This window comes from Musca vetustissima, unplaced genomic scaffold (genome assembly GCF_032173495.1).
Source record: "Musca vetustissima isolate MV318-11 ecotype Yass unplaced genomic scaffold, APGP_CSIRO_Mvet_v1 utg16668, whole genome shotgun sequence".
NCBI classification, from domain to species: domain Eukaryota; kingdom Metazoa; phylum Arthropoda; class Insecta; order Diptera; family Muscidae; genus Musca; species Musca vetustissima.
In genome coordinates, this window is record NW_026888492.1 from 4,383 (window position 1) to 17,548 (window position 13,166).

Below are 13,166 nucleotides of genomic sequence, written 5' to 3' on the forward strand. Positions count from 1 at the left end.
AAGGAGCGAAGGCACTCCCGTCAAAATGGGTCTATCGAATCAAAACAAGAGCAGATGGCAGTATTGAGAAGTATAAGGCAAGATTGGTTATAAAAGGATTTAAGCAAAAAGAAGGAGTAGACTACGATCAAACATTCAGTCCAGTAGCAAGGATGTCTAGTATACGATCAGTCTTAAGTATTGCTGCAACTGAAGGATTACATTTGTCACAATTCGATGTAGCTACAGCATTTCTCTATGGTGAACTGAACGAGACAGTTTACATGGAACAACCAGATGGTTTTAATGATGGCACAAATAGAGTTTGCCTTTTAAAACGAAGTCTATACGGCTTGAAGCAAGCACCCAGATGCTGGAACCAACGAATGGAAATTTTTCTTAAAAAGCTTGGGTTTAAAACCAGTTCCGCAGACAGTTGTTTATATACTAGGGAGAAATGTGGCAAAAAGCTGATCCTTGCTCTCTATGTTGATGATGGATTAGTTGCTGCTTCGGACAAAATGGAATTTGATTATTTCCTTAAGAATTTAAAATCGGAGTTCAAAATCGTTAGCAATGACGCATCATATTTTCTTGGTATCGAAATAGAAAACAGCGATGATCAAATCAAAATATCTCAGAAAGCCTATGCAAAGAAAATTCTGGAGAGATTTAATTTCTCAGAGTGCAGGCCAGTTTCAACGCCAATGGAAAACACAATCAAATGTGATACAAGAGCAGGGAAAGCAACAATTGAATTTCCATATAGACAAGCAGTAGGTGCTCTCATGTATCTAATGTTGGGAACAAGACCAGATTTGGCATATAGCGTCGGTTACTTATCAAGGTATCTTGAAAACTACACTTCTGAAGATATTCAGAGACTTAAACGAGTCTTTAGATATATTGCTGGTTCCATAGATGTTGGAATAGCTTATAAGAAGAAAGGACCAAAGATATTAGAATGTTATAGTGACGCTGATTTCGGCGGATGCGTAACCACTGGACGATCCACAACAGGTGTTGTTGCCACTTTTGCAGGTGGAGCTATATCTTGGATAAGTCAAAGGCAACCAACTGTGTCAACATCAACAACTGAAGCAGAAATTATTGCTGCAAGTGAAGCTTCAAAAGAAGTAATATGGCTTAAACGACTTTTCAAGGATATAATAAATTACAATGAAATTCCAGTGATAAAAATTGACAATACGGCCGCAATACGTCTGACAAAGAATCCAGAATTTCATAAGCGTACAAAACACATTGACCTGAAACATTTCTTCATACGTGAAAAGGTTACGGAAGGTTTAATATCAACATTGCAAGTTTCTTCTGAGAATCAACTAGCTGATCTAATGACCAAATCCCTACCAAAGCCACGTTTACAATCCCTATGTAATCGCTTAAATATTAATTAATTAAACAAGGGAAAGTGTTGAAATATGTGTTTAACAAATTAATATATACTGTATTCTATATTGTGGATTTGTAACATAGTAGACTCTATTCATGTATGTACATGTATTTGGAAAATACTTTTATTTTTTCACTTCAATAAAATATTTCAATCTAATATTTTTTTGGTATTAAAACTTGTCCTCGGAATGATGTCGAGTTTACTCCGATTGATTTTTGGCTGTATATCGCCATGAACATTCAAAGTTTTTACAGGTTAAATTCTATTTTCCCCAATTTTCATGAATTTTATCAAATCCATATTTTCTAATGAAATCAACCATAGATGTTGAATTTTGAATACTCGGATGTATACTTCTCTCATGCGAAACATTTTGACAGTGAAATAATACATGTTGAACATTTTCCTATAAACTATAAACTTATGTGAAACATAAGTCTAATGGGACCGCTTTCATTCTCACCAGACAGTAGCTTTACTGAAATCATGATTTCTCAGGATTCTATTGATTTGTTTGATCTCACTTGGCTTGGCTGTGGTTTTATGGAATCATGGTCGCTTTACAGTGTCCGCAAGGTAGTGAGAGGAATTGGACATGCCACGGTCTAAAGACCACACTTTTCCCTCCAAACTGGATGTTTCAAAGATTAAGATTGTAAGATTACTCACTACTACTCAAACATATTATCGACCGGGTGTTTTTTCCTAGAAAAATTCTTAATGTTCCAAAAGATGATTTAATATCCAATTAAAGAATATTACTAATGGTCTCACCATCAATCCTTAATTTATTCCCTCCACCCAATCTTTTTCTGCAGTGCCACAAATTTCATCTTTTGTTACTTCTAGAAGTTTCAAACGCTAACTTTCATGGCAATTTCCGCAAAGAGTTCACCCCCACCAAATATTGTTTATTATTTCACAATGTCTGGCAATAATAACAAAACAAGTGACATTGCATATTACGAATATGTAGAAGAAGATGAAAACAAAACAAGTTGCAAAATGTCAACAAATCCAATCAGCTGTTTTCATTTCTGAAAGCTTGTTTGCTTTCCTTGCTTGCTTCTCTCTGCATTTCTCATTGCATAACAAATCATTCATTCGGCATTGTAATAGGTCGGCAACACAATTTCACCCAAAACAGAGAGAAAAAGAGGAACGAACACAACAACAAGAATGCGCCAAAAAATACAATATTTGCAAAGCAAAGAAGAAAAGAAATAAATCTTTTTCATAAAACAAAAGTAAAATGAAATAAAAAGAAAAAATAAGCACTTCCCATATAATAAATAATTCTTGAAAAAATGGCAAAATTCCCAAATTAGTTAACTACTTTTGTGCCAGCGAAGAAAAAAGAGACACAAAAAGAAAATAAACTACGGCAAGAAAAGTAATCAAACAGCTCAGCACACACAACTTGGCCGTCATGGTAGAAAATTTCACTTTCATTTTGGCGCACTGGCAACGAACTAAGCGGCAACATACCACATCAACCCGCTCACACACAAACACCAGGTAAAGACCTGGAGTTTGGAGTGGTGGACGACGCGACTCACTGTCAGTTGTCTGTCTTTTACAGACAGTATTTAATGCAGCCAAAAAAGACAACAACAAACCAACCAGCCACACAATGTGGCCAAACAGAAGTAAAGATCTTGTTGTGGTTATTTTATTTTTTCCCCGTTGATATTAATGCAAGTAATTATTTTTTTGTAGCCCCCTCGATGCAAATGTGATCGTATATTTTTTAATGTTTTTCGTTTTGGTCTCAACTTGACACTTTGTTTATTACTTGAGACTTGCAACTTGGCGTAAAATTTGGAAAAAAGAGTAGCAAGTGGTAACATTTAAAAATGTGCAGCTTGTTATAGAGGATTGCATGGAACTCACACACGACATAATACCAATTCATGGTTAAAACTCTTAATATTTTCCGTGATATAGCCGCCAACAATCTCAAAATTACACAATTGTTGCACCAGTGTTCACGAAATTCTTAGAACAAGTCATTCGGTCAATTGGCCGCTGGAGAATGGTAGCAGCAAATGATTAACGATTTACATTTTCCACATACAAAAAAATGTGCAACTGATTTTCAAAATTAATTTGAATTGTATGCGATTAAGAGCAAATTTTGCTGTCGAGGTGTTGGCGGAAATTTTATTTATTGGGAAATGCTATTTTTAAACCGAAATTAAAACTTGAACAAGTTTAAATGTTATATGGTTACATTGGTCAATTCTGAGAATTTCATATAGGAGAATGGGTTTCTTTAATGGCAATGCTTTAAGAGAAGTGTTAAAAGAGTATACCATAAAGGAGTTTCCTGGGTTCATTAGAGATTATTATTTCAAGCTTCAAAAGCAGATTTTTTAAAGCATTACTTTTTAAAAAGCGAACAGAGCAATAATATGAGACTTAAATAATACATTTTTCAATAATTATATAAGGACTCTCGCAATACACAATTCTATTTTTATAAGAATATTTTCTAAAAGACAATCGTAGATTTTCTAAAGGTCTATCGCAGCTAAAAAAATTATTTTTAAAGGACTAAAAGAGGAAAACATAATTTTTAATGAATTTTTTATAAGTGACCTTTGTAAGAAAATCCTTGGTTTTTTCAACAATATAAGGAGCATACATAACCTTGGATTATTAGAGAACATTTATAATAGACTTTAGAGCTAAAACGCTCGAAGAACCAAAAGATTTAAAAGAGTGAATTTTTAAAGACTTTTGAAAATCAACTATCAGAATAAAAAGAGAGGGAGAGAGAGAGAGTTTTTGAGGAATTGTCAGATATAGAATGGGGAAGACAAGATGTGGATTTGATGTTTTGGGGACAATATAAGTTCTGATTTTTTTCTTTAATTTTTTTTTTCGAGGACTATAGAAGACTAGGGTTTTTAAATTTTTTCGAGGATCATAAAGGGTTTGGATTTTTAAAAATATTTTTGTTATATTGTATGAGTGTTGGATTTTTATACCCTACACAACTATTCTGTCAGGGTATTATAGCTTTGTGCAGCTCCAAGAGTTTGTAACGCCGCGAAATATTAATACTAGACCCAACTCTAAGTATACCGATCATATATCGACTAGCTGAGTCGATCTAGACATGTGTGTCCGTCTGTTCATTATAAATTGTAAACACGATACAGGCCACAGTTATGAACCTATCTTCACGAAATTTTGCATATAAGATGGGTTCTGGCTAATAAAGACTCCTATTGTTTTTGGTAAAGATCGGTTAATATTTAGGGAACCAATATTGATAGTTTTTTGTAAAAATATTCAGTTGTGTTTAAAAAAGAGGCCAAAATGCCGAACATTTAGCATTTTATTGTCATGGAATTTTATTCTAAACAGGAAGATATAATTTATAGGGTGTCCTGTAAATTTTTAAAGCGCCAAACACTGTTTAGATATATTTCGGTTAAACTAAAAAGTTATTGATCTGTGTATAGGTTAAATTTTACTCAGACGCAATTGTAAAAAGGATAAACAATATATTGGAAATGCTATTCTATGCATATTTTTTTAATTCCTAAGAGAAAAGCACAAAACGGTTGCAGACATTTTGTGGTAACAGTATCGTTGCCTTATCCTCTGTTTGACCATTGTTGCTGTGGAGTAAAAAGTATTTGATTTTTCAATTGGCAAAACCTTTCTGCTGTACAAATATGAGATTGAATTTTATTTTGAATTTTCATTCAGAAAATAGATTTGCCTTCTGAATATTTTTTTCAGATCACTAATTAGGGCATATTCGATTTTTGTTTTCAATGTTTTTTTCCTAACCCAATTATTCCTCAATTCCTTTACAACCCCTATAGCCTCTATATAGCTTTCTAAAATAAAAAGAATAACATTGTATTAAAAGTACACCTTTCTTCTCATAAAAAAACAAATCAACAACAACATGCAACTTACCATAACATTGAAGATATTACTATTGTGGTTAACATCTTTTAATCCATGATAGTAACGTTTAAAGTTATGCTGCAATGACGACGACGATGATGATGTTGTTGGTGCGTTGGACAAGGAAGCGGAAGTTTTTATGGCATTACAGCTCAACAACCTTGAAGTTGTGGCAACAATACCAGTTTTATTATTGGTGGTGGCACTGCTCAACGATCTACGTGGGGTGGTAGTATTGGTGGAGTTGTGGGTGTTATTCGATTGCGGCTGCAATTGCGGTTGCAGCATTAGTTGACATAGATATTTGTGATTGTGATAACGACGCGTACCGACTGCCACAAACAGTCCTTGGCGACCGGAAGTACTCAAACAGGCCATATTTATTTTTTGGTACGATTTTTTTAAATAATTAGAAAACGTTAGACAATTGCGATATTTTATGCTGGGTATGTTATTTTTAAGTACCGAAATTTTTTTTTTATTTTTCAAGGTGGGAAGTTTAAGGACACTGGATTTTTTGTATTACACTTTTATTTTGGAAAATAATAAATAATCACGACAGTGCCGACTTCATTTGGTTATTTTATCTTGTCTGACTTTCTTTTTCGTTATGCATTAATATGGAAATTTTTATTATTCCTTCTTTTTTCTGTTATAACACAAGAATTGTTTTCGTTTGGGGTAACTCGTTTTTGAACTTTTTACTTAACGAAAAAAGTTTAGTGACCTCTTCTGGCTATTCTTTTTTTGAATATTTCTTTTTCTTTAAATTTCAAAAATTTTCTTTTTCAATTTTTACTTTTTCGGTTACACACAGCGACAACCCGGGTGGACGACGGCTTAGAGACAATTTTTGTTGCGTTTAGTTCCAACGGCTTCAACAAAGTGTTTCGTGTTTTAAGCTGCAAGTGCCTCTGAGCTTAGTTTGACTCGCTCGCTGGGTACGCTGGCGACGCTGGTGTTGGCTGTGGCTAAAATGCTAAACCTTCAGATGAAACTTGTTTAATAGCAGAGGCGCCTGCGCCTTAGCCAAGAAAGCTTTAAGACAAATCAAAGCCGTCGTTGTTTTTGTTGTTGGCACAAACGTAATATTTGTAAAAGAGACACAGAGAGAGAGAGAGAGAGAGGTTTTGAATGTTAACTCTTACCTCTCTCCCGCAACGTAAACGTGTACAGTGGTGAATACTGTTGTCGTCGTCTTCGGCGCGGTCTTTCCAAATAGCTAGCCTGTTGATGTGAACTTGGTACTTGATTGGTCAGGTTGTCTTTACCTTTAGCATCAACAGCAACAATTTTCATTCAATAATCATGTGCGACATTCTGTATATGGGCACCAAAACGTTTGTGATATTCAGCAGAGATGCTGTTACAGTTGGATTTAGTTGTAATGTGCTGATGAGGAGTAGTAGTATCGGTCGACGCCACAACACTTTTCTTTCTTCAATTTTACGGTCACCTTGATCTTTCGACGCAATGCTGCAACAACACACAGCTGTTGTTCAGTTCGATGGTGTTATCCAATAGTCCCGCTGCTGTCACGCACAAAATATTTACATTGACAATCGTTGTAACTTTACACGACCCCGCTCTTTATCTAATCATCGATATTAGTAATTTATTCCAATTGGATTATTGACACATTTTTTTGTTAGTATTGTTGTTGTTTTTATTTATGTTATGCTTATGCTCTATGCCACTGAGAAGAAGAAATAGGAACTTTCTATTTAATATTGAAATTTTTTTGACGTAACCCCAAAACAGATGATTTTTAAAGTTAACTCTTGTGTCGGTGGACTCTGTGAACATGTGTTGCGAAATTCAATGTCAAAACAAATAAAAAATCAAATGGTTAAGAATTTAGGGTGCACCTTAAAATGTTTACGGAACATTTTGTGGCAAATGGCAGAATTAGTTGGTGATTGAATGGCAAGCATTTTCTTTCGGAATTTCCAAATGGAAACCGTTCTATACAAGCCATTTGGTCGGTATAGAAAACCACAGGATTTTTTAAAGGCCAATTGGTCTGTATACATACAATATTTCTATATAAAGACCAATTGGTCTGTACAAGGTATTTATAAAGACCAATTAGAGACCACTGGTCTTTATAAAGACCAATTGGTCTGTATGGTTACCAAAGGTCTTTTTAAAGACTAATTGGTCTGTATGGAAACCAGAGGTCTTTATAAAGACCAAATTGTCTTTATAGAGTCCACAGGTCTTTAGAACAGACCTATTGGTCGGTATAGAGACCATTATGTTCTCAAGGAACTATTGGTGACTTATCAGTCGATCGAAAGAATTCTAACATTCCGGGTAAAGATTACTAAAGTTAACCGTCCAACGGAAGAAAAAACTCTGTGTAGCCGAATGGGGTAATATCAACTGGATCTCTGATCAACCAGAACCTTCGAAGGGAAATCCATGGCATCATCAACGATGTCGAATAAAGGCAGGAGAGTCTGCTAGAGGTAGAGGCGGTAAACGCTCTCAAAAAAAATATATATATATATCCTTGACGCAATCCCCCTCCCACCAACAAAACAAACCATTATATGAATTATATCAGTCAAAAATCAGAACAAGGGTTATGAAAGTACGATAACTGCTGGACAGGTCCAACAACCACTAAAAGTGGCGAACGCAAAGCATCAATTTCTGCAACTTTAAGACATAAACGCAGCAACATGACGAGCAGACATCGATCTGTGACAGTCTTGCTGTGAGGCAGAATGCTTTCGCCTTTTCCTTTCCAATCTTGGTAGGGGGCTTCATCGACGTACCGATGCATACGAATCAGTTTTCTGTGCCCCAAGATCATTGTGACATTTTTACTCATCCAGGGGTTCCCGAAGACCGAACTAATACCGTGGGTACATCAACAACAACTTGTTTTCAGTCGATCAGTATCTAAAGTACCTTCTCCCTACTGACGAAGTTGGTCGTCTGAACCTTCAGAAAACTGCTAAGTACAATGATCCCCTTTGGGTAGATGGTAAAATGGCGATAGTTGCGGGATAATGTGTTGAAATATGACAGAGGTCTGGTTCCGCCGCCTTTTGTGGACTTAAAAAGGCAATAAAGTTTGCTGCATCATTGTATGGCGACAGCTGCTGAACTTTTCATTATCCTGACCTCCTCTAATATCGACATCGCAAAAATCCCGGGGCCATATTTGTAAAATAATATTGTAACTGGATTATGTTGCAAGAACTGTACAGTCTTCAGCGCTGACAGCTGAAATTTGGCATTGACGGAGACCTTTCATCGTATTCTTCGGCTTGGCGTCTTAGGAGGCCCCCGACCAGCCAGGAGTAGAAGTTTGCAACCCTCAGGAGGATATTAATGACATTGTTGACCTGAATTTGAGCTGTGATGACAATGTATCCAATATTCACTGGGGCAGCCAGAGGGGTCTACGATCCGGAACGACCCAAGTTTAAGTCGACCAACATCTTTCACCTCAGCTCAGAAGCAGTAGGGCTACGAAGAAACTTCAGATGGTCTTCCGTAGATATAAGACCCTTCAGATGGTTTTTTTATAGATCTCGATACCTATTTCTGTACCAATTATTATTTTTTAATATATCCCCCTTAATACCTCGTGCAATCTGGCATTTCTCATTTATAACCGCACAATCTGGCTACACACTGTTAGCAAAACATATGTACGAATGTCAGACACAGAGAGATGACGATAAACATTGTTTTCGTAATAGTTTAGGGAGCAGAGCCGCATTTTTATTTTATTCGCCACAAAATTAAATTAAAAATGTCGCGGAATCTGGCATTGTATTTCTCAAACTTCTTGCAAAGATTGGAGGCATTGCTGCCGGCCATATTCCCTCAGGGATCATTGCCACCAGGTGTGTAAAATACCATACAATTTTCTCCTCTTTCTATAGCTCTCTCTCTCTCCCTTCTTTCCCCTTAGCATTTGCTGTGGCCGGTCTACCATCGACATACGATCGCCTCACCCGCAATCAAACTCCTTCACGTTCCCTAAAAGACATCATTGGTGATGGCATCCTATGGGCTGTACCCAAACATCGTCGCACCATCGAGAAACGTCTGAATCGTAAATTCGGCTATCCCGAATACAATTGGAAGCTGTTGCGTGTCAAGACACATTTACGTTCATGCAATCAATGTGGTCATGATTATGAAGCTGGCCACCTGTGTCCACACTGCTACAATAAGGTGCGCGATGAAACCAAACAAATGCAAGATAAAATTCAAGAGCAGTTGGGGCTAAATCCAATTGAACAGGATGTTGTGGTGCTGTATGAGGGAGAACGCGGTGAACAACCATCGGAAATGTTGAATGGAAAACGTATTGTTGAAATGCCAAAACCACGTCCAATTTGGTTCACAAAGAATTTGTTGCAGAAGACCACACAGCAGCCATCGAATTCCAAAGAAGTTAAACCAAATGATTTGGCTTAAGTGTAATAATGTAATCTATATTGTTTAAAACAAATAAAAAAGTAGAATTGTTGAAATGTAAATTATTTCGGATACGAAGATTTCATAAATCGTCGGTCTATAAAGGAACATTTTAAGAACCTTATTTTTATAAAACATTTAAATGGACTTCGGTTTATAGAAGAACCTTTACCGGGCTTCGGTCTATAAAAGAACATTTAAATAGTCTTCGACCTATAAACAAACCATTAATCGATGTAATAATCTGCGCTTATGTTCGTAATCGAAAAAAAAGTTTCTGAATAATCAACGCTTATGTTGGACTTCGGCTTTTAGAAAAACCCTTGCAGGGCCTTTGACCTATAAAGGAACATTTAAATTGTATTCATCTATCGGAGATCATTTGAAAGATCTTCTATCTATAGAAGATCATCTGAAAGGTCTTCCATTTATCGGAGACCATTTGAAGTATATTCAACTTGTAGAAGACCCTTCAAATGGTCTTCTTCTATGAAGACCATTTGAAGGGTATTCTACCTAAAGAAGACCACTTGAAGAGTTCTATCTAAAAATACCACTTGGAGGGTCTTCAATCTAGAGAAGACCATTTGAAGGGTATTCTATCTATAGAAGACTATTTGAAGGGTCTTCTATCAATAGAATACTTGGAGGGTCTTATTCTATCTATAGAAGACCATTTGAAGTGTCGTTGTCCTATAGAAGACCATTTGATGAGTCTTCATGCTATAAAATACCATTTGAAGGGTTTCTATCTATAGAAGACCATTTGAAGGATCTTCCTAAGAAGGTAATTTGAAGGATCTTCTAGATGACCATTTTATGGGTCTTCTAAAGGTCATTTGAAGGATTCTCTTTAGAATTTCCTTAGAAGGGTCTCCTAGAGAAGACCATTTAGAAAGTGTTTTTGAAAAACGCCATTTGAAGGATCTTGTTGAGAAGACCATTTAAGGAATTGCTTATATGTTGGCCAACAGATGCCACTATGGTCTAGCAGCATCTGTTGGCCAACACTTTTCTCCTCTGAATTTCAAAACTGGTGTCATTAGTTTTATTTATGGCGGTACCAATGTATTTTGACTAATTCACTGCTGAAAATTGTCAAGTTCCACAGTTGGTCCGAGTCTACTGGACGTATTGCACGTTGATACCATCAGCTTGGTCTTCTCACCATTTACTGCCAGACACACTTTGGCAGACTCCCTTTTAATTTGTTCAATGGTGGATGTTACCACTCGCAATGTTCGACCCAATATAGCGATGCCATCGGCGTAGGCGAGTAACATGTGCTGTTTTAGGAGGATGTTAAAAAGGTCTCGTGACAAACTGTCACCTTGTCTGAATCCTCGTTCTGTATTAAAGGGCTCCGATAGGTCCTTTCCTCATCTAACTGCTGACCTCGTGCCAGTTAAAGTTATCCTGCAGTAATCAAGGAAAATATTCTTGCAGTAAAAAAATAATATTCCAGAAAATTTCCAATTATACTAGCAACAAATAACTTTATTATATTGAAATTCCATTTCCGACGATTGCAACTTCTTTAGGAAGCCATTATTAAAATCCATAGCACTCATGGCCTTTTTGCCCTCAATGCGCAAACGGTGGACTTCTATAAAGGTATTATTGGCACATTGTACCCTTAGGCATTTACGTTTATAGTGGTAGGATAAGGAACCGGGTGAAGAACTGGAACCTTCCGTAGCCGATGTTTGAGCGGGTAAACTAATTTCCAATAACTCTATTGACTTTTGTTGGAATTTTGAGGTTAGGGATTTAAAACCGTATAAGGCTCTGTGGCGATTAAAAACTTCCAAGGCTGTGAGGCGATTCCAGTTGATTTCATATATATCGGGGGTTATTTTGGGGGCTTTAACGAAATAATTTATTTAATATTTATATATTATAGTATAAAGAGTTATAATATATAACACCCACCATATGTTGCCTCTTGATCATTTTGTTTCATGGGATTCTCAAATGATTTCGGATACTCTGAAATAACTTGCCACAGTAGATCTGCTCCCTTTTCCGACAACTCCTTATGTAACTCAGGCATAAATACCCCCGGATCTATTTTAACCTTTTGCTGGGCAAATACCTTCAAGGGAGAAATATTTTCTTTAAGACCAATTAATATCTTGCGAATATGCCTACCTACATCACCAACATCAAAACGTTTGGGTTCAATACGCATAATACTAACACCCGTCTCTTGATCACCATTCATAATGGAATAAATTATGGGAGCGGCACCACGCCAACGGGGTAACAAGCTGGCGTGGACGTTAATCATGCCTCTGTAAACATTTTCAATTTAATGGTTATGTTTTAAAGTTAATTTAAAATCTGCTTACAGTGGAAATGCCTTAATAATAGGTGTTGGTATTAAATGCCCAAATGATACCACAACACCCAAATCAAAGGGCCTACAATGTTCCGGTGTAATGGGCCATTTGTGTAGCAATAGTTTTTGTTGTTCCGCATAGACACGTACACAATTTGCCGGACTTTTGAAGGATGTTACCACTCCCAGTTGGTCATTGCTTTGGAGATAGAAAGAAAACAACATTCCATTATAGTAGTTATGGGTATTGTAATCGCTATGGCACTAACCTCCCATTATGCTTGTGTAACACTTTCAAACTGGGCAGGGAAAATGTATCCGTACCAAAAAACAATACCTTCAGCCCATTACTTTTGATCTCTGTTGAATAATTTTGCGAGCAATAATATTTTCTTTTAAATTTAAAACAATTTATTATATTTCTTGATAAAAGCATTGCGCTACGAAAATGTTTTGGAGGCGAACAGCTGATTTTGTTATTGTTCTCCGGGCATAATTAACGGTTTAAAAAATCGATTTCTAAATACCTATTTCGGTTTAGGGATACATAGACGCATTGAAGAGAATGAGGTCCTCAGATGAGAAACAACCTGCTACTAAGAGACCCACGAAGTCGTTAGATATACGAAATACTGCTTCGTACGCGTCGATAGAGAATCCTAATAAGAGTGGTAAGGGTGTAATGAAATCCAAACCCATCGTCTTGAAGCAGGAATATCAGAAACCTACACCGGCGCTAGCGACCCTCCCGCTCTACCAAAGGTGCCGAGGGATCGGCGAGTGGCAATTATGGATCGAGCTGACTCCGACGGGATTATCAGTGTTGATAAATGTTTACCGGTCGACAGCTATCTGAAGACATCTTCCTGACCGATGAAGTTTATCGAGGGAACCTCCGGTTTGGTCAGATCATCTTTTTAAAGTTGTTAACAATCGTACTAAGCAGTCTGCGGACTTCCTTACGAAGACAACTAACAGCTGTGGCCCTCTTTGGGAAGGCAGTAAGTTGGTAGCCGTTGCCGTCCACGAGATACCGAGCGGAATGGTTACCTC

General features: G+C 36.8%; 2 protein-coding genes across 2 annotated transcripts; one reads left to right on the forward strand and one right to left on the reverse strand.

Moving 5' to 3' along the window:
- The first annotated feature begins 9,093 nt into the window (after nucleotides 1-9,093).
- LOC133336359 (large ribosomal subunit protein bL32m) lies at nucleotides 9,094-9,772 on the forward strand. Its single transcript, XM_061544652.1, has 2 exons — nucleotides 9,094-9,192; nucleotides 9,261-9,772. Exons 1-2 carry the CDS (start codon nucleotides 9,099-9,101, stop codon nucleotides 9,770-9,772), a joined length of 606 nt encoding a protein of 201 aa, XP_061400636.1. The 5' UTR covers nucleotides 9,094-9,098.
- A 1,469-nt stretch (nucleotides 9,773-11,241) lies between these two features.
- LOC133336360 (methionyl-tRNA formyltransferase, mitochondrial) lies at nucleotides 11,242-12,549 on the reverse strand. Its single transcript, XM_061544654.1, has 5 exons — nucleotides 12,383-12,549; nucleotides 12,124-12,312; nucleotides 11,928-12,066; nucleotides 11,705-11,867; nucleotides 11,242-11,636 (listed from the first exon to the last, which is right to left on the reverse strand). Exons 1-5 carry the CDS (start codon nucleotides 12,547-12,549, stop codon nucleotides 11,254-11,256), a joined length of 1,041 nt encoding a protein of 346 aa, XP_061400638.1. The 3' UTR covers nucleotides 11,242-11,253.
- Between the last annotated feature and the right edge of the window lie 617 nt (nucleotides 12,550-13,166).